Source organism: Vanrija albida (genome assembly GCF_041260175.1).
Source record: "Vanrija albida strain AlHP1 chromosome Unknown contig_3, whole genome shotgun sequence".
Classification (NCBI taxonomy): Eukaryota; Fungi; Basidiomycota; class Tremellomycetes; order Trichosporonales; family Trichosporonaceae; genus Vanrija; species Vanrija albida.
In genome coordinates this window covers 2,227,257-2,253,482 of record NW_027191422.1, presented here as the reverse complement: position 1 = coordinate 2,253,482, position 26,226 = coordinate 2,227,257, and the positions used below count along the sequence as shown (strand labels likewise).

Here is a 26,226-nt window from a genome sequence, read left to right as displayed (position 1 = left end):
CACTGCACAGGCATTGCAATGCATGATTCAGCATGGTTTGGTATTATTGCATGCTGCTCTAATCTATGTGCTACTTGACGCCGCCGCGGCCAGCCGTTGTCTCAAGGCGTCGAGCCGGCCCTCGAGGTCTTTCAACCTGCTCTCGCGCTTTGTCACGAGCTCCTCCAGGCCGTCGGCGGCGCTCTCTGGACGGGCGAGCACGAGGGCCTTTACCGTCTTGTCGTAGTGGGCGACGAGGTCGTCCTTGAGCATGTCGGTGACGCGGGCCCAGTCCTTCCAGAAGCGGCACTGCGCGCGGGCCCAGAAGCGCTGGCCCAGCGCGAGGCCTCCGACGACGGCGAGCAGGCCGAGCCCGGTGGCCGTGTACCCGGATATCAGGGAGAGGGGGGGCACGCACGCGACCCAGGACGCCGACACGCCGGCGAGGGACAGGGCGTACGTGGTGAGGAGGGAGCGCTGGGCCGACACCTGGAGGCGGGGGACGACAGTGGAGAGGAGCTGGGCGCGGCGGGACGTGAGCGGCGGGAGCAGCGTCCGCGGCTCGACGGGCGGGATGGACAGGCCAAGCGAGGAGAGGTGGTTGAGGAGCAGGGGCGAGGAGAAGGGATGCCCAGCGACGTTTGCCTCTGACCCCTGGGGCGTGCGGCTCGACGACAGCTGGCGCGCGGTGCGGTCCGCGCTGACGCCGAGCGCGCCCTGCAGCTCGGAGAGCTGGCCGGCCTCGTACACGAGCTGGCGCTGCGTGTCGGCGCAGAACGAGCGCGAGATGTACGACCCGATGTCGGCGCCGACGTCGTCAACGCGCAGGCGGGCGACGAGGCCGAGCCACGAGAGGCGGCCGTCGAAGAGGATGCTGATGTCGCGCTTTGCCTGGGCGACAGAGGAATCAATGCTGCCCTCGACCTCGCCGGACGACACGCCGCGCGTCACGACGCTGAGGCGCCGCGCCTTGGCCGCGCCGCCTGTCGCCTCGGCGCGCAGGTCGGCGACGACGTCGGACGCCGACAGGAGCACGTTGCGGTCCGAGGCGAGCACCGACTCGGTGAAGGCGATAGCCTGGTGCGCCGTGTTTTCTGCCGCGCGCAGCTGGTAACCCGGCGGAATGGCCGTGAGGAGGGTGCCGCGGAGCGGGCCGATGGCCGAGGCGACAAAGTCGCGCTGGAACGTAGCGAATGCCTTGGCCTTGGTCCCTCCCTCGCCCTCGGACGCGAGCGCGGCAGACAGGGCCGAGGCCGCGCGCAGCGCCGCCGCAGCGTTGACAAACGCGACGTCGTACGTCGGGCCCTCAGGCAGGCCGGGCACCGTCAGCCCCTTGAGCTGGTCTGCGAGGGCTGAGCGGACCGTCTCCTCCGTCGCGTTGGGCGGCAGCGCGCCGTTCACCACAAAGTGGACCTTGCCCTTCGCGAGCGCGGGCTCCAGCACGCCCCGCAGCGCCGGGGCGGTCGTGAGCCTAATCGGGTCGAGGACGAGGACGAGCGCGTCGGCCGCGAGCGCGTAGTCTGCCGCGCCGGGCCCGGGCTGGATCTCGACCACGTCCGCGCCCGACTGCGACAAAAAGGTGGACGGGACCGTCAGCTGGCCCGGGACGCGGGCCGCTCGCTCAGCATACGCGATGGCGAGCGTGTCGTCCCCCGTGCCCTCGTACCGCGCCTGGATGGCGCGCGTCGTGCCAGGCGAGTCGGAGAGCGGCTCCTCCAGCACGGCCGAGACGACGTCGCGCGGGCCGGCGAGCACGTCGCCCACGACGGCGAGGCGCGCGCGCCGCGTGCTCCTCAGGTCGGCGAGGGCGGCGTCGACGCGGGCCGACCAGGCGTTCGAGCCGCCCACGTCGGTGGAGAGGATGCGGGCGATGTCGGTGAGCACCGCGCGCGTGTGCTCCGCGCCGAGGACGGGCGGGGAGGGGGTTGGGGCGGGGGCCGAAGCCGGGGGAGGGGGGAGCGAGGGGTCGGCCGGGGCCGTGGCGAGCGCCGCGAGGTTGCGCCGCGAAGAGGGGGCAGGTGAGGGGAAGGGCGGCCGGGATGAGAGCGTGCGGACGACGGCTGGGGCCCGGGCGACGAGGCGCGGCCGCAGGCCCGCGCTCGCGGCGCGTAGTACGCCTGTCCCTGGGCGAGACCTCATGCTGATGTGTGGGGGGTGGTGGACGGGTTGAAGAGCAAGCGAGGAGCGCGCGCAAGATCACAACGGCAGTCACGGCCAAGTGCACAGACATCGGAGGTGCGACCCGACGCCACGTGGTGTTACGTAAGGGGCTTGGCTTCAACAACAACACGGTCGAGTGTGAGCAGAGGCAGCAGACCGAGGGGAGGGGTTGCTTGCCGGGAACGGGGAGGAGATGCAGAGCATGCGCCAGAGGCGCGCGCTAACGCCCAAGCGAGACAACGAGCCGGTGTGGCGCCACCAACAAGGACGAGGGTGGCTCTGTTGCGGCCATTTCCAGTCCTCCGCCAATGCCACTGGGTGGATGTCTCGTCGCCACATGCCAATGCCGCACGCCGCGCTGTCTGCCCTCCTCTGTGCCACTTGCGACGAGTCGAGCCGCGAGCGAGCAGTCAGTGTGCAGAGGCCAAGGTGGCCCCGTCATGCCTCTCCTCCCCTCGCCGCGCCGCGCGCCGATCGCCCTCGCGTCGCCTATCCAGTCCCCCCACATACCTCCACGCGCAGGCTGACTGACGCCAGCCAGCTGCCGCGTGCGACGGCGACGGCGGCGGGAACAACACAAAGGCTGGCTCGAGTTCGACGACAACACAAGCACAACAACGAACAACGAGCGCAGCTCACACCACCTACCCCCACTCGCGACGACACGCACGCACACACGCACGCAGTACACGCAGCACGCCGACACGCCCTCACGACCTATCTCGCACGCACGACTAGACGCCAGACCCCGAGCGGACCGAGCGCGCCGCTGCCCAGCCCGCCCGCTAGATCGATCCAGCCTCGCCACCGCGCACAGCGCTCACTTGACCCCATATCATGACGGACCAGGGATACGCCTCGTCGGGCTCGGGCAGCGGGCGCGTGTCGGGCGGCGAGGGGAGCGACCGGAATGCGTGCGTGTGTGTTCCGGAGCAAGCTGACGCGCAGCATCGTGCTCAAGGTCGGCATGGTGGGCGACTCGCAGATCGGCAAGACGTCGCTCATGGTCAAATACGTCGAGGGAAGCTTTGAGTGCGTGCGCCTGCTGGGAGGGGGCTGACCCACGAAGCGAGGACTATATCCAGACGCTCGGCGTCAACTTTATGGAGAAGACGATCAGCATTCGCAACACGGAGATTACGTTTTCTGTGGGTTTGCGGCGGCGTGGCCTCGCTGACTGAAGATATGGGACCTGGGAGGGCAGCGCGAGTTCGTGTCCATGCTCCCGCTCGTGTCCAACGACGCCGTCGCCATCCTGTTCATGTTCGACCTGACGCGGAAAGCGACGCTGAACAGCGTCAAGGAGTGGTATCGCCAGGCAAGGGGCTTCAACAAGGTGCGTTGGGTCGCGCTGCTGGCCGAGCTGACGCGCAGACGGCCATCCCCGTGCTCATTGGCACAAAGTACGACCTGTTCGCTAGCCTCCCGCGCGAGGAGCAGGAGGAGGTGACAAAGCAGGCAAAGCGCTTCTCAAAGGCCATGCACGCGCCACTGGTGGGTTTGGCCCCCGACGCGACGCAACAGGACGCCACGCCGCTGACGCGACCAGATCTTCTGCTCCACATCCCACTCGATCAACGTACAGAAGATCTTCAAGATTGTGCTCGCAAAGGCATTTGATCTCAAGGTATGTCAAGAGTGCGACGCGACGACGCGACTCGACGCGGCGGACGGCTGACCCACCCAGTGCGTCATCCCCGAGATTGACCAGGTCGGCGAGCCCATCCTCCTCTATGTCGACGTCTAGTCTGTGACGACGTCCTACTACGGCCCTATTCGCACACCCACACCCCATTATGAGAGACATGATGCATTGCTTCCGACCAGCGAGGCGGATATGTTATGACACAAGTGGATTGACACAGGACTGCGGCATGCCTACACACTTCTATTTGCGTCGCTCGGCGCACTACCACTCCATCTGGCCACTACTCGCCTTGGCCTGTGCTGTTAGCAGGTCGGGCAACGAGCATCAACCTACCTCTGCTAGAATCCCTTGCAGCCGCAGTTCACGGAGCTCTGCCCGCTGCTCGGCCGCGTCGAGCAGCTCGATGATCACCTGCTTATGTACCTCGACCTTGAGGTTGGCTTCTTCCGCTCTCTCGCGTCCTCTATCGGTGGCAGCCTCGATCTGCTCGGCTACGCTGCCAGGTAGAGCCTTGACTAATGCCGCCAATGCAGACATCTGCTCCAGGAGCTGGGACGAGGCCGCGTTGCTCAGGGACCCGGAGCTCAGTCTCTGCTGCTTCCTCTCCGCGACCGGCGTCTGGCCAAAACCATGAACGATTTGCTGAGGCGAAGGACGTGTTACTCCAAGGTGGACATAGTCGGGGTGCTTGGTCGCTTCTGAAAGGCTAGAAACCGGCGAGTCGGCGCCAGACTCGGTCGACTCCCTCGTACCCTCCAGCCTTCGCAGTGCTGATGCCGGCGTTGACACCTCTGGCTCAGGGAGGGATGCAAGCTCAGAAAGACTACGCCCGATCTCAATCGAGGAAATGGGGCGACTGCGCGAGGTGCGCTTGAATGATGCTGATGAGCGATGTGATGGCTTGCCGACCGGTGTTGACGCGTTGAACGAGGCTGAGCGGCCCAGTGGCGAGGGGGCGATGAACTCCTGTACAGTTTAGCAGTATGCTCTCCTTCGAAGAAGGCAACTGACCTTCCAGCTTTCTCCCAGCGTCTCTTCGAGCTTGTGTTCTAGATTCTGGTCGAGTGAGTCCTCCTCTGGGACAGTCCACCCACTCTGATGTACTGTCTCTGATTTTCGATCGTCATGTGCTTTTGCTCGTTGTCGCTGCACAATCAGTAGGTGAGGTACAAGCAGAAAGCGGGTCCACCTACCGCTGGGACTGCGAGAACAGCTCTTCCGACGTCTGCCACTCGTTGCGCACGCTGTCGAGGTCCTCCTGTGTCGGGCGCACTGAGAGCTCCTCGCGCAGCTTTGAAACCTCGTTACCGAGCTAGGTGCGTCAGCACGTCCATCTGCCGCCACGCGATCCTCGAGGCACAGCGCGCTGCTGCACACGCACACGGCACGTGCCGCAAGCATGTTACGCGTGCTTGCAGCTTGAACCCACCCTGATGATCTCGGCCTCCTTCTCTTTCAACTTTCGGTGCAGAAGCCCTGTGTCGGAGGGGGTGCCGGGCTGAGCGGGTTAGCAGGAAACGAGGTGCGACCCACCGGTGACAGCTCGCTGAGCCCGAACCAGCCATTGTTGTCACCAGAACTCGCGCCACGGGCATGATGGCGCCAAGCTCCGGGCGATGTAACTCCACTGGGGCCGTCTTCCTCTGCCGACGCCGACTCTGTCCACTTCTTGAGTGCCATGGTTGTGTATTGGACTGATTGTGAGCGGCGACTTGACTTTGCCTTCGGAGTAGATGAAGCCGAAGCCAATCGAGCAGAGGAAGGGTGAGGGATGGTTGCCATTGTGTTTGTTTAATGAACGTGTTGAGGAGGAGACATGAGAGAAGAGGGAAGGTAGAAGAGGAGTATGTGGTGTGTGTTTAGAGTCGTGTGCGTGTGGAGTAATGTCGTGTGTGGTGGTAATGATCTAAAGTAAGAAGTCTAGTTTGGATACAAATGTCTGACCAAAGGATAAGGAAATGTCTCACTCGGCGCAACCGACGACGAACGAACGACAGGCAGGCGCGACCGGCGCGACCGGCTTGCTCGCCACCACCACACGACGCACCCACCGACGCTTGGACCACCTCCACTCTGCTTGAACAACAACGGGACCAAATCCACTTGGACCTTTTCAAAAGTCATGATGACGATCAAGGCAAAGGCGTCCATCGCAACTTCCTTCCTACCTTTATCTCTCGACGCCTTGCACAATGGGGAACGACCAGTCGAGGTCTTCCGCCTCAAAGGAAGAGGACGAGTCGAACCGCAGAATCGACTACTATGAGCTCCTCCAGGTAGACATTGAGGCAACTCCGGACGAGATCAAGGTAAGCGCGCCGCACTTGGGCTCCTTCTTGGGTCAATGCTGACAGTGTCCAGAAATCGTACAGGAAGCTTGCTGTGAGCTGCGCCAAGCCATGCTACTATCCCACTTACACGCACAGCTCATCAACCATCCGGACAAGAACCCCCACCGCATCGAAGAAGCGACCAAGCTCTTCGCAGACCTGCAACAGGCCTACGAGGTGCGTTGTCTCTCGGATCCGAGGGGCCGTACTGACTCCAACACCAGATTCTGAGTGACCCTAACGTGAGGCTCCGACCTTGAGCTTCAGCCTTGATCTCACACGCCACAGGAACGAGCATTCTATGACAAGCATCGCAATGACCACATTGAGACCAATGACGACGACTTCTACGACCATGTCCGCGCCGGTGACACTGCCACCAATGACAAGAGGTCCAAGTTCAACAATCGCAGGCGAGGAGACCCAGGCGTCAAGCTCGAGCAGCTGATGCGGTTCTTTGACCCCAAGCTTGCGAGGAAGATGGACGACTCGAACGAGGTGGGTTGCGAGGCGCATGAACAACCCGCTAACAGACCAGGGCTTCTACTCTGTCTACCGCACGCTGTTCAACGTCCTCGGCTCTGATGAAGCGCTGCACACTCCTGAAGGGCAGACTATGGTTTACTATCCGACGTTTGGAAACTCCACCACACCCTACGCCCCTCCACCTGGCATGACCAAGGCGGAGAAGGCCAAGACCAACTGGGTCCGCGACTTTTACGTTGCGTGGGGCGAGTTCACGACTGAAAAGCGGTTCGAATGGCTCGAGAAGTGGGACGTGCACCGTGGAGAAGACCGCAACGTCCGCCGACTCATGGAGAAGGAGAACAAGAAGCTCCGCGAGGACCACCGCAAGGAGTACATCGACACTGTCAGGACCCTGGTCGAGTTCGTTCAGCACCGTGACCCTCGTTACAAGGCGTACCAGGCGAAGCTTGCCCAGGAGAAGAAGCACAAGAGCCACAACCCTCTCGCGTCTGGAGCATCCACGCCGGGCTTCAAGGCACCACCTGTCGATGCGGAGGCGGCACGCAAGCGTGAGGAGGAGAGGATGAGGCTGGCGGCTGCCCACGTCGAACAGGACTGGCAGAAGTTTGCAACCAAGGACCCAGAAGACGAGGAAGACGTCGACGAGCAAGCCTATGAGGGCGACGGAACTGGCATCCGAATGGAGGACGAGTCTGGCAACGAGGTGTTCGAGTGCGTTGCCTGCAACAAGAATTTCCAGAGCGAGGCCCAGTGGGCCAACCACGAGAGGAGCAAGAAGCACAAGCAGGCGGTGTTCAAGTGAGTCTAGCGGCTGTTGGGCATGGTTAACGATAGACTTGCCAAGCAGATGCGAGCCGAGGCTGGTGGTTTTGACGAGGACGACTTTGTTACGCCGAATGAGGAGCTGTCACCTGCGGAGGACTATCTTGAGGGCGCCGACGGCGCCGAGCTCGATGAGGATGTGGAGGACGAGTTGATAGCCGAGCTTGAAGAGCTCGAGATCCAGGAGGCAACTGAGGAGTCGTTTGCGTGAGTACTAGGGCCCTCTTTCCACTGACACGGTAGAACGATTCCAACCAAATCGAAGAAGAAGTCGAACGGTGCAACAAAATCAGAACCTCCGACCAAGGCAACACAGCCAAAGCCCACTCCGGCACTGGTCGAGGAAGATGCCGATTCAGTAGCAGACTCCGACGCGAGGCAGCCAGAGCTGTCCAAGCGGGACAAGCGACGGGCAAGGGAGGCGAAGAAGAAGGCTGAGGAGGAGGCTGCCAAGCAGGCGTGGAAGGAAAGCCGCAAGGCAGCCAAGAAGGCAGGGGCCGGTCAGGAGCCGCCAGAGGACCCTACCCCCAAGAAGGCAGACATCGACAGCCGATTTGTTCAGCCCAAGGGCAAAGGCAAGGCGAAGGGTGGCAAGGGCAAGGTGGAGAAGGTGGAGATCAAGAAAGAGGATGTCGACCGTGCTGTCAGCGATATCCAAGCTGCGCGCGAGAAGATGGTGGCCAAGTGGGCCGATGACTGGACAGGTGAGCGCGCCATAAGACGCGCGGAGCTGACTCCCTAGATTTGGTCTCCCGCACTCGCTCTGTTCTCTTCTCTGGAGCCGATCAGGTGGACTTTGAGGTTCTCTGCCTTGGCCTCGGGAAGCCATTCAGCGACCGCACGGCCAAAATCCAGCTCGCGTTCATCCTCGAGCTTGTATCTGGGCTTGGCGGAGAGCCGTCGATCATTGACAGCTTTGACCCTGTGTTCGAAGCCGGTGACCGCCAGGTTCTCGAGGCGCTTGGCTGTACTGTGATTGAAGAGAATCTGGTAGGCAACACGTGCGCTGCCGAGCTGACTTGTTTCAGCGGGGTCAACACACCATCAGCAGCGAGAAGCCCCACCTGGCGTACCTGCCCCACTGCTCCAAGGCGCTCTACGAGGCGCTGCTGTCCACCAACTTTGGTCCCCGTCTGGCCAATGCTCCTCAGTTTGTCCTTATCGGCAACGATCTGGGCGAATATCTCCCTGGCTATGTCAGAGAGGTCGTGTCATCGGTCTCGACCCCCGCGACTACTGAGCCCGAGACGGACGAGTTTGTCAAGCCCAAGAAGAAGCGCAAGAACCGCGGGCCGGCGCCCCGCCCTATCGAGGACAGCGTCCTGCGACGCCTCGTCCCACACTTTGACACGCTCATGCTGTCCGAGTTGCCCGAGACCAACCTACCAGGCTTTGCCCGTGCCTTTTTGTCCACCGGCCTGCAGTGGCTGCCAGCGGCCAAGGTCAGTGAGGTGGACTGGGAGACGGCACTGCCTCCGGTCGTGTGGCCCGAGGACGGTGAAGTCGCGTAGGGTACTACCGCGGCATAATAATAGTTTTAGACTGCGTAATCTCGTGCATGGCGACACGGCCGTCACTGCGTCGCCCAATATTTCTGTTGTATCACCAGAGCATGCACCTGGGTCCCGACCTTGGCTGTAGTACGGAGTGACACGGGTTTCGGTGTGTCGTCTACTTAGCTTGGTGTGTGCAGCGGCGCCTCATGACGTATGAGCTTGTTCTATTACGGCCGGCCAAGTCCGTCTACGAGTGATTGTTTTGGCCATGTGATGCTATGGAAATGGCAAAAATGCAGGGATACGAGGGTCACATTCCTAACAACTGGGGCAACGATCCCGAGAGGGCAGAGAGGGCCGTCAGCCAGCCAGGCGGACCGCCTGAAGGTCTCGGAACCCAACCAGCTAGCCAGCCAGGAGCCCTGCAATGCAGCGAGCGAGACCTACTACCGCGGCAAGCACAAACATGCACATGAGCCAGACTCACTCGCATCGCGACATCGACGACGACGACGACCACCCCCAGGCCGCTGGTGCAAACTTGACAGACCCACACCTCAACTCTGCTCTTCATTCCTCGATAAACATTTCAACGGGCGGGCGCACAGATAACCACCAGAGATAGCACGGGCACCATGCCTGAATCCCACCCGCTCACGCCCCTCAACGGCGGCGCCGCAGCGCCGATGATACAAGTCACGGGGGAACAAGAGCCCGTCCGCCCGGCGGCGGCGGGGACCCACCGCGCCGCCTTTGTGCTGGGCGACGACGAGGAAGGCGACCTGGGCAGCCGGGGCAGCCGGCGCTCGTCGCGCCGCTCGATCCCAAAGAGCCTCCTGCCCAACCCCGAGGTCATTGTCCCGGGGCCCAAGACGACGGCGATCGAGAACGGCGTGGGCGGCAAGCCTGCCCCGCTCGACCCCGCGCCCTCGGCCCCCAAGAGGCCAGCCTCGGCACCCGTCAGGGCGTTTGACGCGCTGATGAGCAACTCGTACATGGCGTGGATCAAGCCCAAGCTCAACTTTGCGAGCCTCAAGGTCGTGATCAGAGTCTCGGTCTCGGTACGTCGCCGCGTCGCCTAGAGCAGCGTCGGAACGGTCGCTCACACCCCCCAGATGTGGATCGGCTTCGTGTTCCTCATCATCCACCCCGTCGGCTTTGAGATGGGCCCCGCGGCGTGTAAGTCGCACCCCCGGACGCCGCTGACGCCCAGTCCTCGTGCTCATCACGTCGGCGCTCATCCCCCCGTGGCAGAGCTTTGTGCAGGTCGTCGAGGTCGTCTTCAACCTCCTCATCTACTCGTGTGTCTCGTGGGCCTGGGTACGTGGCTGAGCAGGGGCGACGGCTGACACGGACAGATCTGCATCGCGTGTGTCATTGCGCATGCGACGCGACACCCCACCGACCCCGCAAAGATCGCCTCGGCAGAGGCACTGTTTGCGCATATCGAGAACGAGTCGCTGCGGGAGCTCAAGATCGTGAGTGGGCGATTGAGGATGGCTCACTGACGGCAGATTATCCATGCGACCTTCCTCCAGGCCAAGCCCGCGGTCGTGTCCGCCATCTTCCTCGCCGTCGGGACGGGAATCGCCCTCTGGTGGAAGCTGCTCACGACGCCTAGCGCGGCGACCATGCCGCTTGTCATCGCGTGTATCATCATGGACGTGGGCCTGACTCTGGTCCCCATGTACCCCTACCCGTTTTACAAGATCGGCTGGATCCCCATCCAGCCCATCTTCATCCAGGGCGGCATCGGCCTCCTCTGCGCGCTCGTCATCTTCCCCCAGTCGGCGTCGCACCAGTTCCGCACAAAGTTTGCGGGCGTCGTCGACCCGCTCCACAGGGCAGTCAAGCAGATGGAGGTACTGTTCGCCGAGGCGAGCCACATGGACACGTTTGGCGTCCACGACAAGCCCGAAGCGTCCAAGGAGGGCGACAAGCCTGAGCCTTCCAAGGAAGGCTACGCGCGCAACGTGAGCTTCGATGCCGGTACTGGGGAACGCCTGCGCCGCGACTCGGAGACGGACCACAAGCTCAAGGAGTGGGGCGACCGCAGCGCTGCCATCCGCCAGGTGCTCCTTGGCAGCTTGGCTGGCATCCCCCCGCTCGGCGCGCAGATGCGCTACCTTCCCATCGACATCAGCTTTGGTCGTCTTTCCGGCAAGGACCTGCAGGAGATCTACCCCCTCCTCGCGGCCATGCAGGCACGCGCTAGCGGTCTGTCCTTCTTCTTCAATGCGATTGTCAACAACGTGCGCCACACACACATGGACTCGGCCGGATTCTCGGCAAAGGGCGTGCTCGAGCAGCACGATATCAGCCGCCCGCCTTCCAGGGCGCCATCTCGTCCGGGTTCTGTCCGAAACATTCCTTCGTTGAGGGATCTTCTCGATCACTCGGACCACGACACCGGATCGCACACGCCGAGAGCGGCCCGCGGCAGTGGGCGCGACACGCCTCCCCACGACACGGACGACGACAGCCAACGTGACGGTGCCCACCCCGAGAAGGACGATCATGCTTTCATGAAGCGCCTGCACAAGCACCTCAAGCACGGCGGCCGCCACGGTCGGAGCCGATCTCCTGGCCGTCACGGACATGGGCACGGACACAAGGGCAGCCACATGTCCCTGCTCGAGCACCTCCACAAGGCACAGCAGCCGGTGGGCGTGTACGAGAGCCAGAGATATATGGACGTCGAGCGTGTTGAGGACCAAGAGCTCGACCGCGTGCTCGAGGGTATGGAGCTCTTGTCCAAGGGCTCGCTGCCCATGGCCAAGGCTCTTGTTGCTGGTCTGGGCGCCGGCTCGGCTTGGGTCCACACCAGCGATCGCAAAAGACCGGCCGGAGCAGAGGCGCTCAAGGAAGCTGCCACCGAGCTTGAGGCGGCGCTCAAGCAGTACAAGATGCTCCGCCCCGAGGTCATCAAGCCCTTCGCCCACCTCTTTGACCCTAGCCATATCAACGCTGCAGAGGAGAAGACTACCGTCCACCACAAGGGCCTCTTCTACTGCTTTGTCGCGCAGTACCACATTATCGAGTTTGGCGACGCGCTGCACTCGTTCCTCGTGAAAATCATCGAAAAGGACGAGCAGCGCCCCAAGCGCAGACTGTGGCTCCCGTCCCCGCTCGCGCTGCTCGCCGTGTTTGGAATCGACTGGTACAAGCCCAAGACCAAGAAGGACTTGACGACCGACCCAGATGACGAGGGCGGCGAACGCTTCGACGGGGATGATGAGGACGACGACGAAACCGAGCGTGACCAGCTGGGCGAAGCGAGGCGCCGCAACCCAGACTACATGCCGTGGACCACTACGCCTCTGATCCTCCTCTCCAAGTTGACCCAGCTGTCCGACGCCCTGACCTCGCGCAGCGGCATGTTCTTCATCAAGGCGTGCGTGCTTAGTGCCCTGACGTCCATGCCTGCATTCTTCCACAGCACGGCCGCCTGGTACTACGACAACCGTGGTATCTGGGCCACCATCATGGCGCAGCTTACCCTCGCCGTCTTCTCGGGCGAGACATTTGGGTCTTGGGTCTCGAGGTTGCTTGCGTCCTTCTTCGGCGGGTGCATCGGCCTCGCAATGTGGTACACTGGCTCGGGCCACGGACCGGGCAACCCGTATGGACTCGCCGCCGTTTGTGCCGTCGTCTTCCCCTTCGTCGCCTTCTATCGTGTCTACTACCCCGCGCCCGTCACCTCGATCGTGTTTGTGGCGTCCGTCGTTCTCGTTGTTGGTGAGTGCCACTGGCAGTGCCATCATTTTCTTCCTTTGCTGACAGAACAGGATACGTGCGTATTGCTGCGAGTAAGAAAAGCCTCCCTGCTGACCTCCAAACAGTCGTACTCTAATGGCCACCTCTACAAGCTTACCAACGCATCGTGGGGCTGGGAAGTCGGATGGCTTCGTTTCACCTGCGTCGTCATCGGTATCACTGCGGCGTGGTTCTTCTCCTACCGTGAGTGTGGCAGTTGACCGACCGACCCCTGCTACCCCATCACTAACCCCCGCAGTCCCCCCGTCGTACTCGGCCAGGTTTGCGACCCGACAGTCGCACGCGCGCTCGATCGGTGCCGCCGGCAGGATCCTGTGTGATATCCTTTCGGCCGCCAACGACCCGCACCCGTACGTCAACGAGGCGCAGAACGAGGCAACGCGCAACGAGATCCAGCGCGCTCGTGCAAAGCTCTCAAAGCTCAAGCACCACCACCACCACGCCATGCAGGAGTACACCATCCGCGGGCGCTGGCCAGAGCAGAGCTATGCCGGCCTGCTCAACACACTTGAGGAGCTCATGTCTCTCCTTGCCCAGTTCAACCACGTCCTACCGCAGATGGACCCACACTGGCGCCGAAGTCTGCTCATCCGCACGCGCATGGCCGACCCGCTCTTCCTCGGCGACGTGCTCGCCGTCATCTCCATGACGCTCTCGGCCTTGCGGGCGGGAACACCGCTTCCGCAGATCACTCCTGGGCCTCTGATTGTCAAATATGTAAGTGCCCGAGCCGCAAGCTTGTCTAGTCACCGCAATCTTGCTGACGCTGCCCAGCACATGAGCAAGCACAAGGGCTTTTCCGTGCCGCACGACCCGGGACAGCATCACGACGATATCCCGAACCACGTCACGACCGACGTCCTCCAGGGAGAGCAGTACATGCGCTACGCGCTGGGCGTGGCGACCGTGTACGCCATCATGTCGAGGCTCGATGGCCTCGTCGCCGTTTGCAAGACGTGAGTGCCGAGCTACTTTACTTGCACTAACGTCCCAGCCTGCTTGGAGAAAACTTCCACATCTCAAACCTGCGCTTCGGGGACATAGTGTAGGAGATAATATAGAGCCGCCAGTATCTACACCTCATCTCGTTGCGCCCGCGGCATCACTGTAGCAGCATGGCATAGTATTACAGGATAATCCATTACGATGTGGCCCGCTGCCAGAGCAGGACCGGGCTAGGCCTAGGCCCCAACGTCCCAGCCGGGGATGGACATGGCGAGTGCGTGAAGATCAATGAGATACTCGTTGAGGTCGGGCAGCGTCTCGTCGGCGTCCGTCTTGCACTGGAGCGTGAGCATGGCGTTGTAGTCGTCAAACGAGAAGAGGGGGTCGGTCTGCCGGATGCTCTTGAGCGTTTTCGTCGGCCCCTTCTCAAACAGGTCCCAGTACTCTGTCGCGCGGAGGAGCATGCCCTCTGGCTCGGACGCGATGATGCCGCGGAGCGTCTGCTGGAGCGACAGGATGTTGCGGCGGATCTTGCGCACGCCGGCAGAGTTGACGACCTTGATGTCGCGTGCAGCGTGCACGTAGACGTGGTCGATCAGCGCCGCCAGGCCGCGGAAGATGAACTCCTTGTCTGCTGGCGACAGCGCGCGCGACACAATCTCGTCGGCCTCCATCAGCGACGTGTTGAGGTCCGTGACGTCCGGGTCGGGCTCCAGGGCCTCGCTCTCGAGGCGGAAGTCACCCTGCGTTGTCAGTTCACAGCCAGCGTCCTCAACTGACCTGCTGCAGCGATGCGCTCAGGTTGCACAGCACGCGGCCCCGCACCTCGAGGCGCATCGTGTTGAGGGTCATGTCAATGAGCTGCTGGTACGTCTGCACGATGGCACCAAAGCGCTGTGCCATGGCGTGGGTTAAGGGCAGGCGAGGAGCCGCACCCGTTGTGCCGTCGCTCATGGTCGCCGTCTCGGCCGTCTTGTCGTCGACGAGCTCCTGGATGTCTAACAGCGAGTCCATGAACCACCGCATCGTCTGGGCCAAGTGGCCGATCGACTCGAACCGGCGGGTCGAGTTGATCAGCTGCGTCTCGCGGGGCATCTTGTTGTCCAAGAGACCCATTTCGAGGGCGACTTCACGCTGCTCTGCATTCTCGACTTCGGCACGGTCTTCAGGCTGGAAAGCGTCAGTTGCAGCCCCACTTCGGCACAGTCCAACTCACAGCCACACCGCGGACGAGGGTCATGGCCGCAATGACATCCTCACGCTGTGCCCAGACAGCTGGGAGGGCAAGCGTCGGTCCGCTCGAGTTGCGACTCGGCGGGAGCGTTGCGAGCTCTTTGAACCTTGTCGAACATTGCTGGTAGTACTGCACAACCACGCCAACGATAAGGCGGCTGTAGCTCTCCTTGTGGAACGGCGTTTGCTGCAGCATAGAGCACAAGCTCTGGACTAATGTCATGACCCGCACACTCGACTTGAGTGGCGGCTTGTCGCCAAGGCTCGGTCGGCGATCGAGCTGGAAGGCGTCGTAACCGGACACGGCCTGCTGGAACGAGGCGGTGACCTTTTCGTCGAGTTGTGGGAGGAAGACGTTGACGACAAACTCTTCGAGGACTGTTCCGAACCGCGACATGTCGTCCTCGAAGCCCGGCGGCACAATCGCGGTTGCTCGGTTGATGAATGCAAGTGTTGGCTGGAAAAGAATCGTGACGTTGAAGGGGTTGGCCGGCGTGAGGGTACGGTATCCGCCCGCTGCCGAAACTCGATCATCCGATGCAGAGCCACCGCTGAGGACGTTGACATTGTCGCCCGACTGCAGGTTGATGAGGCCGGGGACAGAGGCTCGGAGCGACTGCTTGAGCCCCTCGTCCACCTCCTTGATCTCATTGTTCACTGCCCGCGCATCTGTATCGGCGAACCTGAACAGATCGCGGGTCCTGTCTCGCGACTTGCCACCACGGAGCACCTCGTTGACGCTTGGAATGGCATTGGCGAGTGATTTTGATCCGGCAGAGTCATCTTTGAGGTAGATTTGCAGAAGCTGACGGACCTCATGCTGGACTGGGCGCCAGATTTCGAGCACTGGGACGTTGAGATTCAGGTCTGCCTTGCTGGTGTCCCTAAAGTCTCGTCGCGAGGCGATCCAACGGGCGGCCTCGTACACGGCACGGTGCGCCTCCATCGTAGCCGAGAGCTTGGAGTATAGCGTCCAGAACAAGTCTCGAAGAATGACGGCGTGCTTTGGAGGGCCGCCCTCGTCGACCGACACGGACACTCGCAGTGTGTCGTTGTCGAAGAGCGGCATGCCTTCCAAGTCCTGCTTTTCACCCAGTAACAGGCTTTGTGGGCGCAGGGCCGAGAGCTCTTCGGCTCGCTGCTCTGCCCGTTCCTCGACCTCGTCGTTGGTAGCATCGATCAAGGCATGGATCTCGGTTGGCACGCGTGAGACGAGAGCGTCCAACGCTGTGCCCAGCTTGCCCAACGCCGCAAGTGCCTCGAGCAATGTCTCCATGTAGGCAAACGAGTCGACCTCACCAGTCACGGCGTCAGTGGTCGTTCCGATCGATGTCAACGACGTGATGGACGCAGTATTGGCCAACTGCGAGGCCGACCTGCCACTGCGTGCGGCAATCTCGTTGAGTATTGGCTCGTGGTTTGGCTTGACGGCGAGATGAGAGATGTAGCTCGAGAAGCGAGACGATGTTTCGACCGATCCCGAGGCATCTCTGCGGATAGGCGCGTCCTCTCCCCAATCAATGACGGGCACTGAGCTGTCAGCAGTCATCCCACTACACACACTCACGCTTTGTTTGCCCTGGGACATACGACCGCCATCTTGTCTCACTGTTGAACGTCTTCAGGTAGATATGGTTATGCAACTCCTCGACCAGGACATCTGTGAGCGATGTCTCCTGCGAGTTGAAGAACAGGCGCAGTTCTGACATTGCGCCGATGTCACGGATGTCCTCGTGATTGATGAGTTTGATGCTGCGGACAAGCAGCAGCGCGGCCTGCAGGAACCGCTTGTCGCGGAGCAGCGACTCGAGCTGCTCGGGGACCTTTTTGAGCTCGTCACTGTGGCGTCAGCACAAGGCGCTCTCCCAACTCACATGTGATCGAGGATCTGGAGCATCTCGCGCACCATGCGCTCTCGCGTCCTGACGCTCGCGAGCTCAGCCTTGCCCTTGTTGCTGATTCCCTCCTGGGCGTCCTTCAACGCCGCGCGCGAGACCTTGACCTGGGCCTGGGCGCGCTCCAGCGCGGCAACGAAGTTGGCATGTGTCGGCAGCGACGCGGCGAAGGTCTGGAAATGCGACTGCACCGCCGTCTGCAGGCTGATCGACAGCGCCGAGTGGACAGCCTCGAAGTCCTCCAGATCGGGATGCGGCGGCAGGCTGCGGCTCGGCGCCTGAGACAGCAGCGACAGCGCGAGCGACGACGACGAGAAGTCGCCCTCCATGATGAACGGCCAGTCCTTGCGGATTCGTCGCATCACACCTGCGAGCGTCAGCGAGCTCCGACCCCGCTACCCACCATCAATCTCGGCAAACTTGCCACCGCCAACCCCGCTCGTCAGGTCATCCCAGTTGTTCTCCGACGGCCTCGTCACCGTCCCCCTGCGCGGGCGGCGCTGCTGCTGGGGCTGTTGCTGCTGCGTCCCCTTCCCGGCGGTGCGGAACGCGTTGACGACGTTACGAAGGGCTGCGTTCTCTCCACCCGCGCGCACCGTGGCCACCTGCTGCGCGACCTCGTCGCTCTGCTGGCGCGCGACGGCACGGTCGGCGCGGTCGGCCGCCCAGCCGCCGGTCGGCCGCCCGTCCACAGGCGACACGGGCGAGTAGTCGACGGGCGGGATCGCGAGCTCGACGGGCGAGTCGTGCACCGGCGGGATGTCGAGGCGCGGGGGCGGGATCTCGAGCCTCTGGCCATTAGACGGGCGGGTGACGTGCGTCGAGGGCACGGAGCGGAGCGACGACGAGGGCGGCGGCGCGCCGTTCATGTCCTCGCTGTCGCGTCCGCGGCGGAGCGAGCGCTGCGGCCGGGGCGGGGAGAAGCCGGCGGCAGCGCTCATGCCGACCGACTGGCGGGATGCCGAGCGCGCGTGCACGACCGGCGGGAGGGCCGACGTCGACTGGTTGGGCGACTGGCCGGCCGATGGGCGCCGGCCCTGTGCGGCGCCGCCGACGACGCCGCCGATGGGGATGCCGCCGGCCGGCCCGCCGCCGTTCAGCCGCTGCGAGAGGTTCTCGTTGACGTGCGAGCGTGTCGCCTCGCCGCCGGCGGGCCACGCTGGCCGCGCAAGGTTGGACGCGGGCGCGCTTGGGTGCGGATACGGGCCCTCGCCCAGACCGCCTGCGCTGAGAAAGTTGAGTTCGGGCACCGGCTGCGGGTTGGATATTTGGAACCGCGACGACTGGTTGGGTCTACGAGCCATTGCGTCGTGTGTTGGCCCGTGATCGCGGGTTGTCGCTCCTGGTGTAAAACGAACAAGTTACAGAGTTGTGGTTGAAGACGTCGGAGTCGTCGACGGTGTTGCTGCCTGCCTCGCGTCCTGCCTGTCTTAGTGTGGACGTCACACTCCAGGGTGACACGCGACATTCCCTCGGAATCAAATCCATAACAACAATCCCTCTACAGTGTTATACATGGGCTGCCTCGCTACTACTCTCCACTCTCCTCACGGATCTCGGCAAGACGGCGACGCATAATCTGGGCGCGTTAGACTGGGGCTTGGCCAGCGAGCGACTCACCTTTTCAGTCTTGGTCGGTGGCACCTGGCGGCAGATGGCGGCTCCCACAAGCGCCATTAGACCGCCAAAACGGAGTACCCATGCCACACCCGTCTTGGCCTTGAACACCTCGTCGAACGGTGGCGGGGGCGAGCTACCGTCGTCGCCGTCGGCCACCTTGAAGATGAGGGACGCGACCAGAGCGACGATAAACTGCGGGAACACAATGGCCAGGTTGTGGATGCCCATGATGGTGCCACCGGCAACGGATCCCTGGCCGGCAAACTCCATACTCGCACCTTCCAAGTCGGCAGTAGAGTAGCTCCGCATCAAAGGGGTGCGCTCTGTAAGCGTGCGCTCGGTGTATACGGAGCTTTGGTCTGTCCCCATCGCCGGTCCGAGTGAATGTGACCTGCCGTGGGCGGCGCGGGGGTTCTTGGCAGGCGTCACTGCCCCATTCGTGTTCGTGCCGTTCGTGCCATTGGCGGCGGGCTGCTCGATCTCCTTGAGGAACTCCATGATCATGGCAAAGGGGCTGGGCGGTTTAGCACAGCATGCTGCACCTTGCCATAACTTACACCCAGCAGGCAACAGCCCAGCAGATGCCGACGAGCGAGATAAGGATGGTCGCCTGCCAGACCTTCTGTACCGCAAACGTCCCCATCATGAGGACGAAGAAGAGGATCAGTGCCCAGGTCCAGATGTTGCGAAGCAAGAATGGCACTGGCGTCAGCAATGCCAGCAAACAACACTCACTCCTGGGCAGCTTGAGCGGCTTGCCATCCCTGGCAGCTTCGAGCTTCCACTGGCGAACCATTTCGCGGACTCGCTCCACCTCGGCCTGATGGGCGCGGTCACGCGCAAACTCGGTGTCAAGCGTTTCGTCCTCGTCTGCAGAGTCCTCATCGTACGTTGTGCCCACGAGGCGGGGGTCGCGCTCCGCGAACCAGGGCAGAATGGTGCCGGCGAAGATGGCAACTGGGACGTCAGCTGCGGCGCAGGCACATCAACCTACCAAACGAGTAGATGAGCAGCGCAAAGCTTCCCGCCCGCGTCGCGACCGTCAAGTCGGGCTCCTTGCCCAGCTCGTACGCCATCACATTGATGACGTAGTAGGTCGCGTAGAACAGGAATGGGAACCAGCCCATGAACGCCGCAATCTGCACCATGCAGATGCGCCTAACCGGCTTGGGTAACGTGACGATTGCTTCCTTGATCGTGGCGAGAACGTCGCGGAGCTTCGACCGGCGGTGGAAGTGCGTCGCGCGCTCGTCCTCCTCGATGTAGTTGCAAGTGATCCACACGGTGATAACCAAGAGGATGAGCGACAGCACGCACAGCTTGCGGAACTGGTTTCCCCCGAGCCACTTGAGCCCCCAAACGTTGTTCAGGTTCATGTACCCCATTGTAAAGCCGACAATGTTGCCGAGGTGGTTGAAGCGCCCGTTCCACACGTTGGCCGAGTTGAGCTGATCGCTGGGCGTGACGTCGAACACGAGGTTACGGAGCGACGCCTGGAGGCCGTTGAGCGCAAAGTCGAGGCAGTAGAAGCAGAATATCGCGATGGCAATCGCGAGGTCGCGCACCATGGCGCCCGTGTTCGGGTCCCAGTCGCCCTGTCCGCCGCCGAAGAGGTCCACGATCGCCTTTGCGACCGGCTCGGTGAATGCGAGCCCGAGGCCCGACAGCACAAGCAGTACCGTGCTCGCGACGACCCAGTACCTGCGGCGGTAGCGCGACGTCGAGCTGTCGGAGATGGCGCCGATGAGCGGCTGGACCACGAGCCCCGAGATCGGGCCGGCCAGCCACACCAGCGACGTCATGGACTCGGACATGCCCAGGTCGCGGAGGTAGGGCGTGCCGTAGCCCAGCTCGACTGTCCAGGCGATCTGCTCGCGTCAGCCGTGCCCCCGAACCACCCCGGCGGTCAACGCACCTGACTTCCGCCCATGGACACGGTCAGCGCCATCAAGCGCCAGAGGCTCAGGCGCTCCTTGTGCTGGCCGCGCTGGGCCGCTGCGCCGTCGCCGTTCGTCCCGCGCACCGCGTCGCCTTCGACACTGGGCAGCCGCCACCCCGACGCGCCGTTACGCGCCGTGGGGCTGCCGAGCTCGGGGGAGCGCATCAGCGACGACAGGGAAGTGTAGCGCTCGGCACTGCCGCCCGGTCTTCCCGGCGCCTGCCCTAAGCCGATGGGGCTCGCGCCGTTCGTGCCGCTCGCTTCGGAGGGCCCGGGCGTGTCGGGCTCGCGCGAGCCGAAGCGCCGTGGTGTGCGTGGGCTGGTCATTGTGAGATGGGTGAAGGAGCGAGGGTCGGCGGCGATGACGCTGATGAAGTGGGTGGCTTGAGGGTGGGTGGGCTTTACGTCAGCCCACGTGGGCCGGGCGCTCGTTTTGTAATCGCCACCCTGGATCGTCTCTAATGATGGGCGGGGCATCCTAATCGCAACTACAACCTCCTTGCAGATCGATTCTTCTCTTCCCCCTCCTCCTCCTTCGCATGCATTGCGCAAAACCCGTAATAGCACACATCCATACAGCCATGCAGCAAAAGCTTCTACTACCGGGGTTCGAACCCGGGTCGTCTGCGCTACAGAGTCCTGAAAGGCAGATATACTGACCACTGTACTATAGTAGACAGGTTTGTGACAGGCTAAGCCCGCCAGCCGATTGTGGAGCCAGGGTGGATCGAACACCCGACCTAGCGATATGATAACTGAACTTCAGTCGCTCGCTCTCCCAGCTGAGCTATGTCTCCGGAAATCGACGCTGACTGGGGGGTGGGCCGGGCCTTGGGTGGGCGAGGTGTGCAAGGCACGCCATGCTAGATGCCGCGAGCAGGCCTCCGCTGCAACCATACCAGTGGTGTTGGGCGGTATCCGTTGAGCAGATTCGAGCAAGGGGCGGGCGCGGGGGGTGGGGGGTTCCAGTATGCGCACGTCACTTGCGCCGAGAGCACGCCTGAGCCGCCAGTTCGAGGAGACGCATGTTGGTGCTTCGACACCTATGCCAGTCCATTCCCTCGCACGCCGTCCGTGTCGCATCACCCGGCTCCTCCCTCCAGTCCTCTCTACACTCACACGCGACTACCCGATCCCTCTTTGCTGCTCGCCAGGGAGGGGTGAGCCTGGAGCTGGGGCGACTGCTAGCCAGTCGCCTCGGGCTGCAGCCACACTTCTACTTCTTGCACCCTTCGCTTCTCCTGCGGTATCTACGTCGTATGTCCCTCGTACCCTCTACCTTCTGCGGTAATCTGCCCTTCAGCCCTCCGTTTCCTCTTTCCTATGCGCATCGTTACCTGCTCGATAGACAGTATTCGAGTAAGGTTCTCGACGCCACGTCTACCTCCAGCCGGCTTCCATGGCACACGACCCGACCTGGTCTCCTCGATTCCTCACAACTGGATCGCAGCGCGCCCTACGGCCAGAAAGTGACCAGGGAAGTACACATATGGCGACATGGAGAACCTCAGCGACATGGAGAACCTCCGATGATACGAGCAGCCTCTCGACTGCCACGAGCTGGTATCGTAGACAGTGCCACAGCCAACACCCAGCACCCAAGGCAACGCAAAGCAGGTGCAGGGACAGGTGGTAGGTCTGTGGCCGGCACACCGAAGCCAACACAGGAACCGCGCAACAATAGACGAGGCGAGGCGCTTCGGCATGTGGCCCGCGTGCCCCTCAACCGACACGACAACCAACTTCAAACTGCTCGAGTGCCACTGCCGCCCCACAGCACAGGCGGCGCTGTCTAGACGCAGCACGGAGAGTGCCTCCTAAAGTTGATGCGGCCAAGGCTGCAGGTCTAGGGTGAAATGTTCACCAGATCCGCAGCTCATCCATCCCAGGACGCCGCCTGACCAGCCACGCGCAAGGGCCGTGATCTACACCGCTGAGAGCGCGCGCATCGATGACTTGGCGGGCTGTACTCTGGTCACAGCTACTACCCAGCCCCCAAGGACCAAGGAGGCCCGCCTACGCCGGGGACCACGCGCCGAGCCCGCCTGCTCTCGCACCTTACCGCGAGGCGGCCTGCGCGACCCCCCGGCCTGTGTCCCCCCCCCCCCCCCTCTCGTGCCGATGGCTATGCATACAGATGAACACGACCGGGGTATCGCCCAAACTCTACTTCGCCTCCGCACTGGGGGGCTGCAGCGCCTGGAACTCGCGCTGGAGCGCCATGATCTGTCGTCAGCGTGGCCCGCGAACGCACCCACCTCGTCCTTCTTCTTGGCGGCGACCGCGTCCTGGTCCTTGATCTGCTTCTCGACGCGCGCGCTGGCCAGTCAGCTCTGCCTAACGTACGACCCACATCTCGCTCTTGATAAACTCGAGGCGCTTCTGGACGTTGGCGCGCGCCTCGGCCTGGTCCTGCGGCACGAGCGCTGGCCCGATGAGCTTGAACACCGTGTTGTGGGCCTTGAGGCCGTCGAACTCCTGCGCGCGTCAGGGGCGTGGTATGGGCAGCTGGCATACCTTGAGCACCAGCTGGTTCTCGGACAGCTGCGCGTCGAGCCGCTGGCGCGCCTCGATCGTCCCGGCCATGTCTGGGCGTCAGCTTGGCCCCTTAGCCAGCGGCCGCCAGCGGCAGCTACCCACCCGCCTCGAGCTTCTGGAAGTCGCGCGACGACTCCTGCAGCTTGGCCTGGATCGAGGCTATTTTCTTGTCTGCCATGGTGGTGGGTGTTGCAGTGTCGAGCTCGAGCTGGCTCGATCGAAGTGGACACCGATGAGCCGAGCACACGCCCGCGCGCGACAACATTTGCCCCCGCCCTCCACTTTGCTCGACCACCGTCATCTGCGGCGCGTCGACCGTCGCGGCTGTTGACATTGCATCGCGCACCACCCACCATGCAAGGCGGCGAGCCACCAGACCCGCCACCAGACCCGCGCAGGCAGAAGCGCGCCGCCGCGCCCATCTCCGCCTCGGCCTTCAGCTTCACCCTCGGCCCGGCGGCCAAGAAGCCCAAGCCGGCGGCGGCGGCCCCAGCGGCGGCGGGGAAGGCGCCGGCTCCGCGCCCCCCTCGCCCGCCTCCAGCACCCCGACGGCCCGCACCCCCCGCAGCCGCCCCCGAGACGCCCGCCAAATCCCAGGCCGTCGCCCCGGCGCCCGCCAAAACCCCCCTCGCGCTCGGCTCCCTCCCCTCCCCGTTCGCCCTCTCGCCGGCCCCGCGGCGCCGCCTCACCTCCGTCGTGCTCGCCGACCCGGCCTCGCCATTCAAGGACAAGCGGCGCGAGGACACGCCCGCGACGATCGGGCTGACCGCGCTGCCGCGGGTGCAGCTCGCGGCGGCGGTGCACGCCGTGCAGGAGGAGGCCGAGGGGCTCGGCGTCTCGCCGAGGAAGAACAAGGGCGCGATCGTGCACAGGGGGCCGGGGTGGGTTCGCCTTGCGTTTTCCAGCTAACCCGCCAGTCCGCCGCCGTCGGTCCGGCTCGCGACCCTCCTCGCAGCCAGCAACACCTCCACCGTGCTCTTCTACACGGCGATGCAGCACGCCCTCGGGCCGTCGTCACGCGCGCGCAGCACCCCCGCGCAGCACGCGCGCGGCGCGCCAGGCCGGCTGGCGATCGTCGCGGCCGTGCCGGGGCCGACGGGCGCCGCGACCATGTTCCGCTGCCGCGTGCTCGCGTGGCGTGGGCCGCTGCCCGACGACGTGCTCGTCGTCCTCTCCCCCTTGCCGGCCGACTGCCCCCGCGTCGGCGTCGACCCGCGCGTCGCTGCCTCGGCGAGCAGGCCCCTCGAGATTGGCGTGTGGGACCCGTGGAGCGAGCGCGCGGTGCCGGGCCACCCTACGACCCTCTTCCTCTCCCGCTACCTCATCGCCGAGGCCGAGTAGCCTCATCGTCCTCACTGTACTCGCCACTGTATCTCGCTGTTGTATACAAGTGCATGATGTGTAATGTACAATGTTACTCCATGTCTAGCAGGTCCCACCCCTCGCTCAGCTCCTCGTGCTCGTCGTTGCTCGACCGCGCGCCCCAGCGCGTGTTCTCGGCCGCGAGAACCGCCGCAACGACCTTGGACACGTCGAGCCCGAAGCCGAGGTGCTTCATGGTCTCGCTCGTACCCGGCTCGTGTGCACGGATGCCGAGGTTGGGCGACTCGGCGATGAGCGCGAGCAGCTCGAGCACAGCCGTCGCGGGGACAAGCACGCCCGACGCCGTGGGCAGCGCGAGCGGCGGCTCATCCTCCTCGTCCGACTCACGGCTCGCGCCCCCGTTCTCGCGAATGCCCACGCCGGGCACACCCTGCGTGAAGGCGAGGTAGGCGACCGAGTGGGCGAGCAGCCCAAAGGCCGTGAGCGTGAGGCGGTGCTTGGTGCCCGACTTTGCGACGACCGCCGCGATCGCCGCCTGCCGCCCCGCCGGGTTGTCCTTGTACTTGTCCTTGGCCGAGAAGGCCTTGCCGGCCACCGACGCCGTGGACGACATCCACAGCACGTACTGCTTTTCCCGCCACTTTGTCGTGCCGAGGAACGGCACGTTCGGCACCATGACGGGCCGGCCGACGTGCGGCAGTTCGGTCGGCGGTGTCGGCGTGAACGGCAGCGCTATTGAGAGGTACCGCGTCATGAGCGAGAGCAGGTGGACCGTGTGCACCAGCGCCGCGTTGATATTGAGCGACGTGTAATCTGGAGTCAGCTATCGGTTGCGTTCTAGCTGGCTCACTTCGGAGCGCCTCGGGAGCCGGAAGCTCCACCTTGGCGATCTCCCAGCCCTTTCCGCCACTGCGCTGGACGCCGAACACGTCGACCACCTCGCGTACGAGCACCCTGCGCGCCTGGATGACGCGCTTGCCAACCTCGCGCTGGTGCGACTTGACGGCGGCGATCTGGGCGCGGAGGTCGGCGGGCGTGGCGGTGCCGCGCCTCGCGGCCTCGAGCGCCTCGTTGCGGGCCGGCACGTTCGCTTTCGCCATGTACTCTCGCGCTGGGGTCAGCTGAGCCGCACGCCGGCACGCACCTCGCGCGAGGTCCGCGTCCGCGGCGGCCACTTTGGCCCGCAGCGCCGCCACGCGCAGCTTGGACGCCGCGACCTCGGCCCGCAGCGTGCGCCACGCGGTCACCCCGTGCGTGGCGGCTGGCGCAGCCTTGACCCTCGTGGCGGGCGTCGGCGTCGTCCCCGGCGCTGCTGGTGCGGGCTCGGCGAGCGGCAGCGTGCCGTCCAGCAGTTGGTTGGCGCGCGCGATGGCCTTGTCGGCCTGCAGGCGGATGTTGCGCGACAGGCCCGTGTGCGTTTTGATGCTGTGGGTTAGTGGGACGCCTGGTTGGAGACCATCAAGCGGCGGTCTTGGAGCGGCAGTGAGCCGCCGCCGAATGGTGGGTTGGGCTGGAGCTCACCCTTCCTTGAGGCAGGTGGGGCAGTACTGCTCCCTTTTTGGCAGCTCGCAGCATGGGCAGGCGAGTATCGTCATGGTTATTGTGTGCGTCGCCTGGCCATTGCAAGATGGTGGTTGATGAGGGGCGCTTGATAAGAGGGGTGCGAGGAAGTGGAGGAAGCTGGCTGCATGCGGCGGGCGTCATAAGCATTCAGCCGGGTGTCTCACTCGCACTGACGTCGGTGCTCGCCGTCGCCACTCGGCTGACTCGCGGGAGTAAACCCACGTGGTCAACGTGGCACGAGCATCCAGGGTTTTATTATTGACAACACTGTTGTACTTTGTGTCCCTGAAATCTTGTTGACTGCCGCCTCCTGGGCGACTCGACGCGTACGCGGCGACAAGTTTGAGTGAGGTTTGGGAGGGAGGCGTCAGGGGGAGAGGCGCGCGGGCGGTGAGCAGGACAGCAAAGACTCATCGGATGAGCCTCGTCGACGCGCTCTGCTCTGCTCTGCTCTGCTCTCACTCTCAGG

The 26,226-nt window shown here is 63.6% G+C and overlaps 10 protein-coding genes and 2 non-coding genes across 12 annotated transcripts; 4 read left to right on the top strand and 8 right to left on the bottom strand.

Moving 5' to 3' along the window:
• Window positions 1-63: 63 nt before the first annotated feature.
• Q8F55_004168 (uncharacterized protein) lies at window positions 64-2,118 on the bottom strand (the record flags this gene model as incomplete). Its single annotated transcript, XM_069352689.1, has 1 exon — window positions 64-2,118. One exon carries the CDS (start codon window positions 2,116-2,118, stop codon window positions 64-66), a length of 2,055 nt encoding a protein of 684 aa, XP_069210107.1.
• Window positions 2,119-2,976: 858 nt separating this feature from the next.
• On the top strand, window positions 2,977-3,886 carry TEM1 (Ras GTPase tem1; the record flags this gene model as incomplete). Its single annotated transcript, XM_069352688.1, has 7 exons — window positions 2,977-3,053; window positions 3,088-3,171; window positions 3,209-3,287; window positions 3,323-3,475; window positions 3,514-3,633; window positions 3,689-3,766; window positions 3,827-3,886. 7 exons carry the CDS (start codon window positions 2,977-2,979, stop codon window positions 3,884-3,886), a joined length of 651 nt encoding a protein of 216 aa, XP_069210106.1.
• Window positions 3,887-4,048: 162 nt separating this feature from the next.
• Window positions 4,049-5,467, bottom strand: Q8F55_004166 (uncharacterized protein; the record flags this gene model as incomplete). Its single annotated transcript, XM_069352687.1, has 7 exons — window positions 4,049-4,081; window positions 4,121-4,753; window positions 4,799-4,843; window positions 4,882-4,933; window positions 4,981-5,099; window positions 5,217-5,285; window positions 5,321-5,467. The coding sequence occupies 7 exons, from the start codon at window positions 5,465-5,467 to the stop codon at window positions 4,049-4,051; spliced, it is 1,098 nt and encodes a 365-aa protein (XP_069210105.1).
• A 512-nt stretch (window positions 5,468-5,979) lies between these two features.
• Window positions 5,980-8,939, top strand: Q8F55_004165 (uncharacterized protein; the record flags this gene model as incomplete). Its single annotated transcript, XM_069352686.1, has 10 exons — window positions 5,980-6,096; window positions 6,149-6,169; window positions 6,214-6,294; window positions 6,342-6,359; window positions 6,406-6,615; window positions 6,656-7,404; window positions 7,441-7,635; window positions 7,672-8,132; window positions 8,171-8,418; window positions 8,457-8,939. 10 exons carry the CDS (start codon window positions 5,980-5,982, stop codon window positions 8,937-8,939), a joined length of 2,583 nt encoding a protein of 860 aa, XP_069210104.1.
• A 620-nt stretch (window positions 8,940-9,559) lies between these two features.
• Q8F55_004164 (uncharacterized protein) lies at window positions 9,560-13,750 on the top strand (the record flags this gene model as incomplete). The annotated part of the gene is made up of 8 exons (XM_069352685.1): window positions 9,560-9,985; window positions 10,040-10,103; window positions 10,138-10,244; window positions 10,283-10,402; window positions 10,439-12,884; window positions 12,940-13,418; window positions 13,476-13,657; window positions 13,696-13,750. 8 exons carry the CDS (start codon window positions 9,560-9,562, stop codon window positions 13,748-13,750), a joined length of 3,879 nt encoding a protein of 1,292 aa, XP_069210103.1.
• A 132-nt stretch (window positions 13,751-13,882) lies between these two features.
• SEC8 (exocyst subunit) lies at window positions 13,883-18,078 on the bottom strand (the record flags this gene model as incomplete). The annotated part of the gene is made up of 6 exons (XM_069352684.1): window positions 13,883-14,389; window positions 14,427-14,816; window positions 14,863-16,409; window positions 16,447-16,718; window positions 16,754-17,141; window positions 17,178-18,078. The coding sequence occupies 6 exons, from the start codon at window positions 18,076-18,078 to the stop codon at window positions 13,883-13,885; spliced, it is 4,005 nt and encodes a 1,334-aa protein (XP_069210102.1).
• Window positions 18,079-18,305: 227 nt separating this feature from the next.
• On the bottom strand, window positions 18,306-20,660 carry Q8F55_004162 (uncharacterized protein; the record flags this gene model as incomplete). Its single annotated transcript, XM_069352683.1, has 6 exons — window positions 18,306-18,353; window positions 18,395-18,908; window positions 18,952-19,096; window positions 19,130-19,351; window positions 19,389-20,262; window positions 20,310-20,660. The coding sequence occupies 6 exons, from the start codon at window positions 20,658-20,660 to the stop codon at window positions 18,306-18,308; spliced, it is 2,154 nt and encodes a 717-aa protein (XP_069210101.1).
• A 267-nt stretch (window positions 20,661-20,927) lies between these two features.
• On the bottom strand, window positions 20,928-21,010 carry Q8F55_004161. The gene has a single exon. It is a non-coding gene; the product is annotated as a tRNA-Glu (tRNA).
• Window positions 21,011-21,045: 35 nt separating this feature from the next.
• On the bottom strand, window positions 21,046-21,130 carry Q8F55_004160. The gene has a single exon. It is a non-coding gene; the product is annotated as a tRNA-Phe (tRNA).
• A 1,369-nt stretch (window positions 21,131-22,499) lies between these two features.
• On the bottom strand, window positions 22,500-23,049 carry YKE2 (Prefoldin subunit 6; the record flags this gene model as incomplete). Its single annotated transcript, XM_069352682.1, has 5 exons — window positions 22,500-22,559; window positions 22,592-22,652; window positions 22,687-22,811; window positions 22,851-22,921; window positions 22,974-23,049. 5 exons carry the CDS (start codon window positions 23,047-23,049, stop codon window positions 22,500-22,502), a joined length of 393 nt encoding a protein of 130 aa, XP_069210100.1.
• A 176-nt stretch (window positions 23,050-23,225) lies between these two features.
• On the top strand, window positions 23,226-24,212 carry Q8F55_004158 (uncharacterized protein; the record flags this gene model as incomplete). The annotated part of the gene is made up of 2 exons (XM_069352681.1): window positions 23,226-23,752; window positions 23,789-24,212. 2 exons carry the CDS (start codon window positions 23,226-23,228, stop codon window positions 24,210-24,212), a joined length of 951 nt encoding a protein of 316 aa, XP_069210099.1.
• A 73-nt stretch (window positions 24,213-24,285) lies between these two features.
• Window positions 24,286-25,789, bottom strand: Q8F55_004157 (uncharacterized protein; the record flags this gene model as incomplete). The annotated part of the gene is made up of 3 exons (XM_069352680.1): window positions 24,286-25,007; window positions 25,045-25,619; window positions 25,716-25,789. The coding sequence occupies 3 exons, from the start codon at window positions 25,787-25,789 to the stop codon at window positions 24,286-24,288; spliced, it is 1,371 nt and encodes a 456-aa protein (XP_069210098.1).
• Window positions 25,790-26,226: the final 437 nt, after the last annotated feature.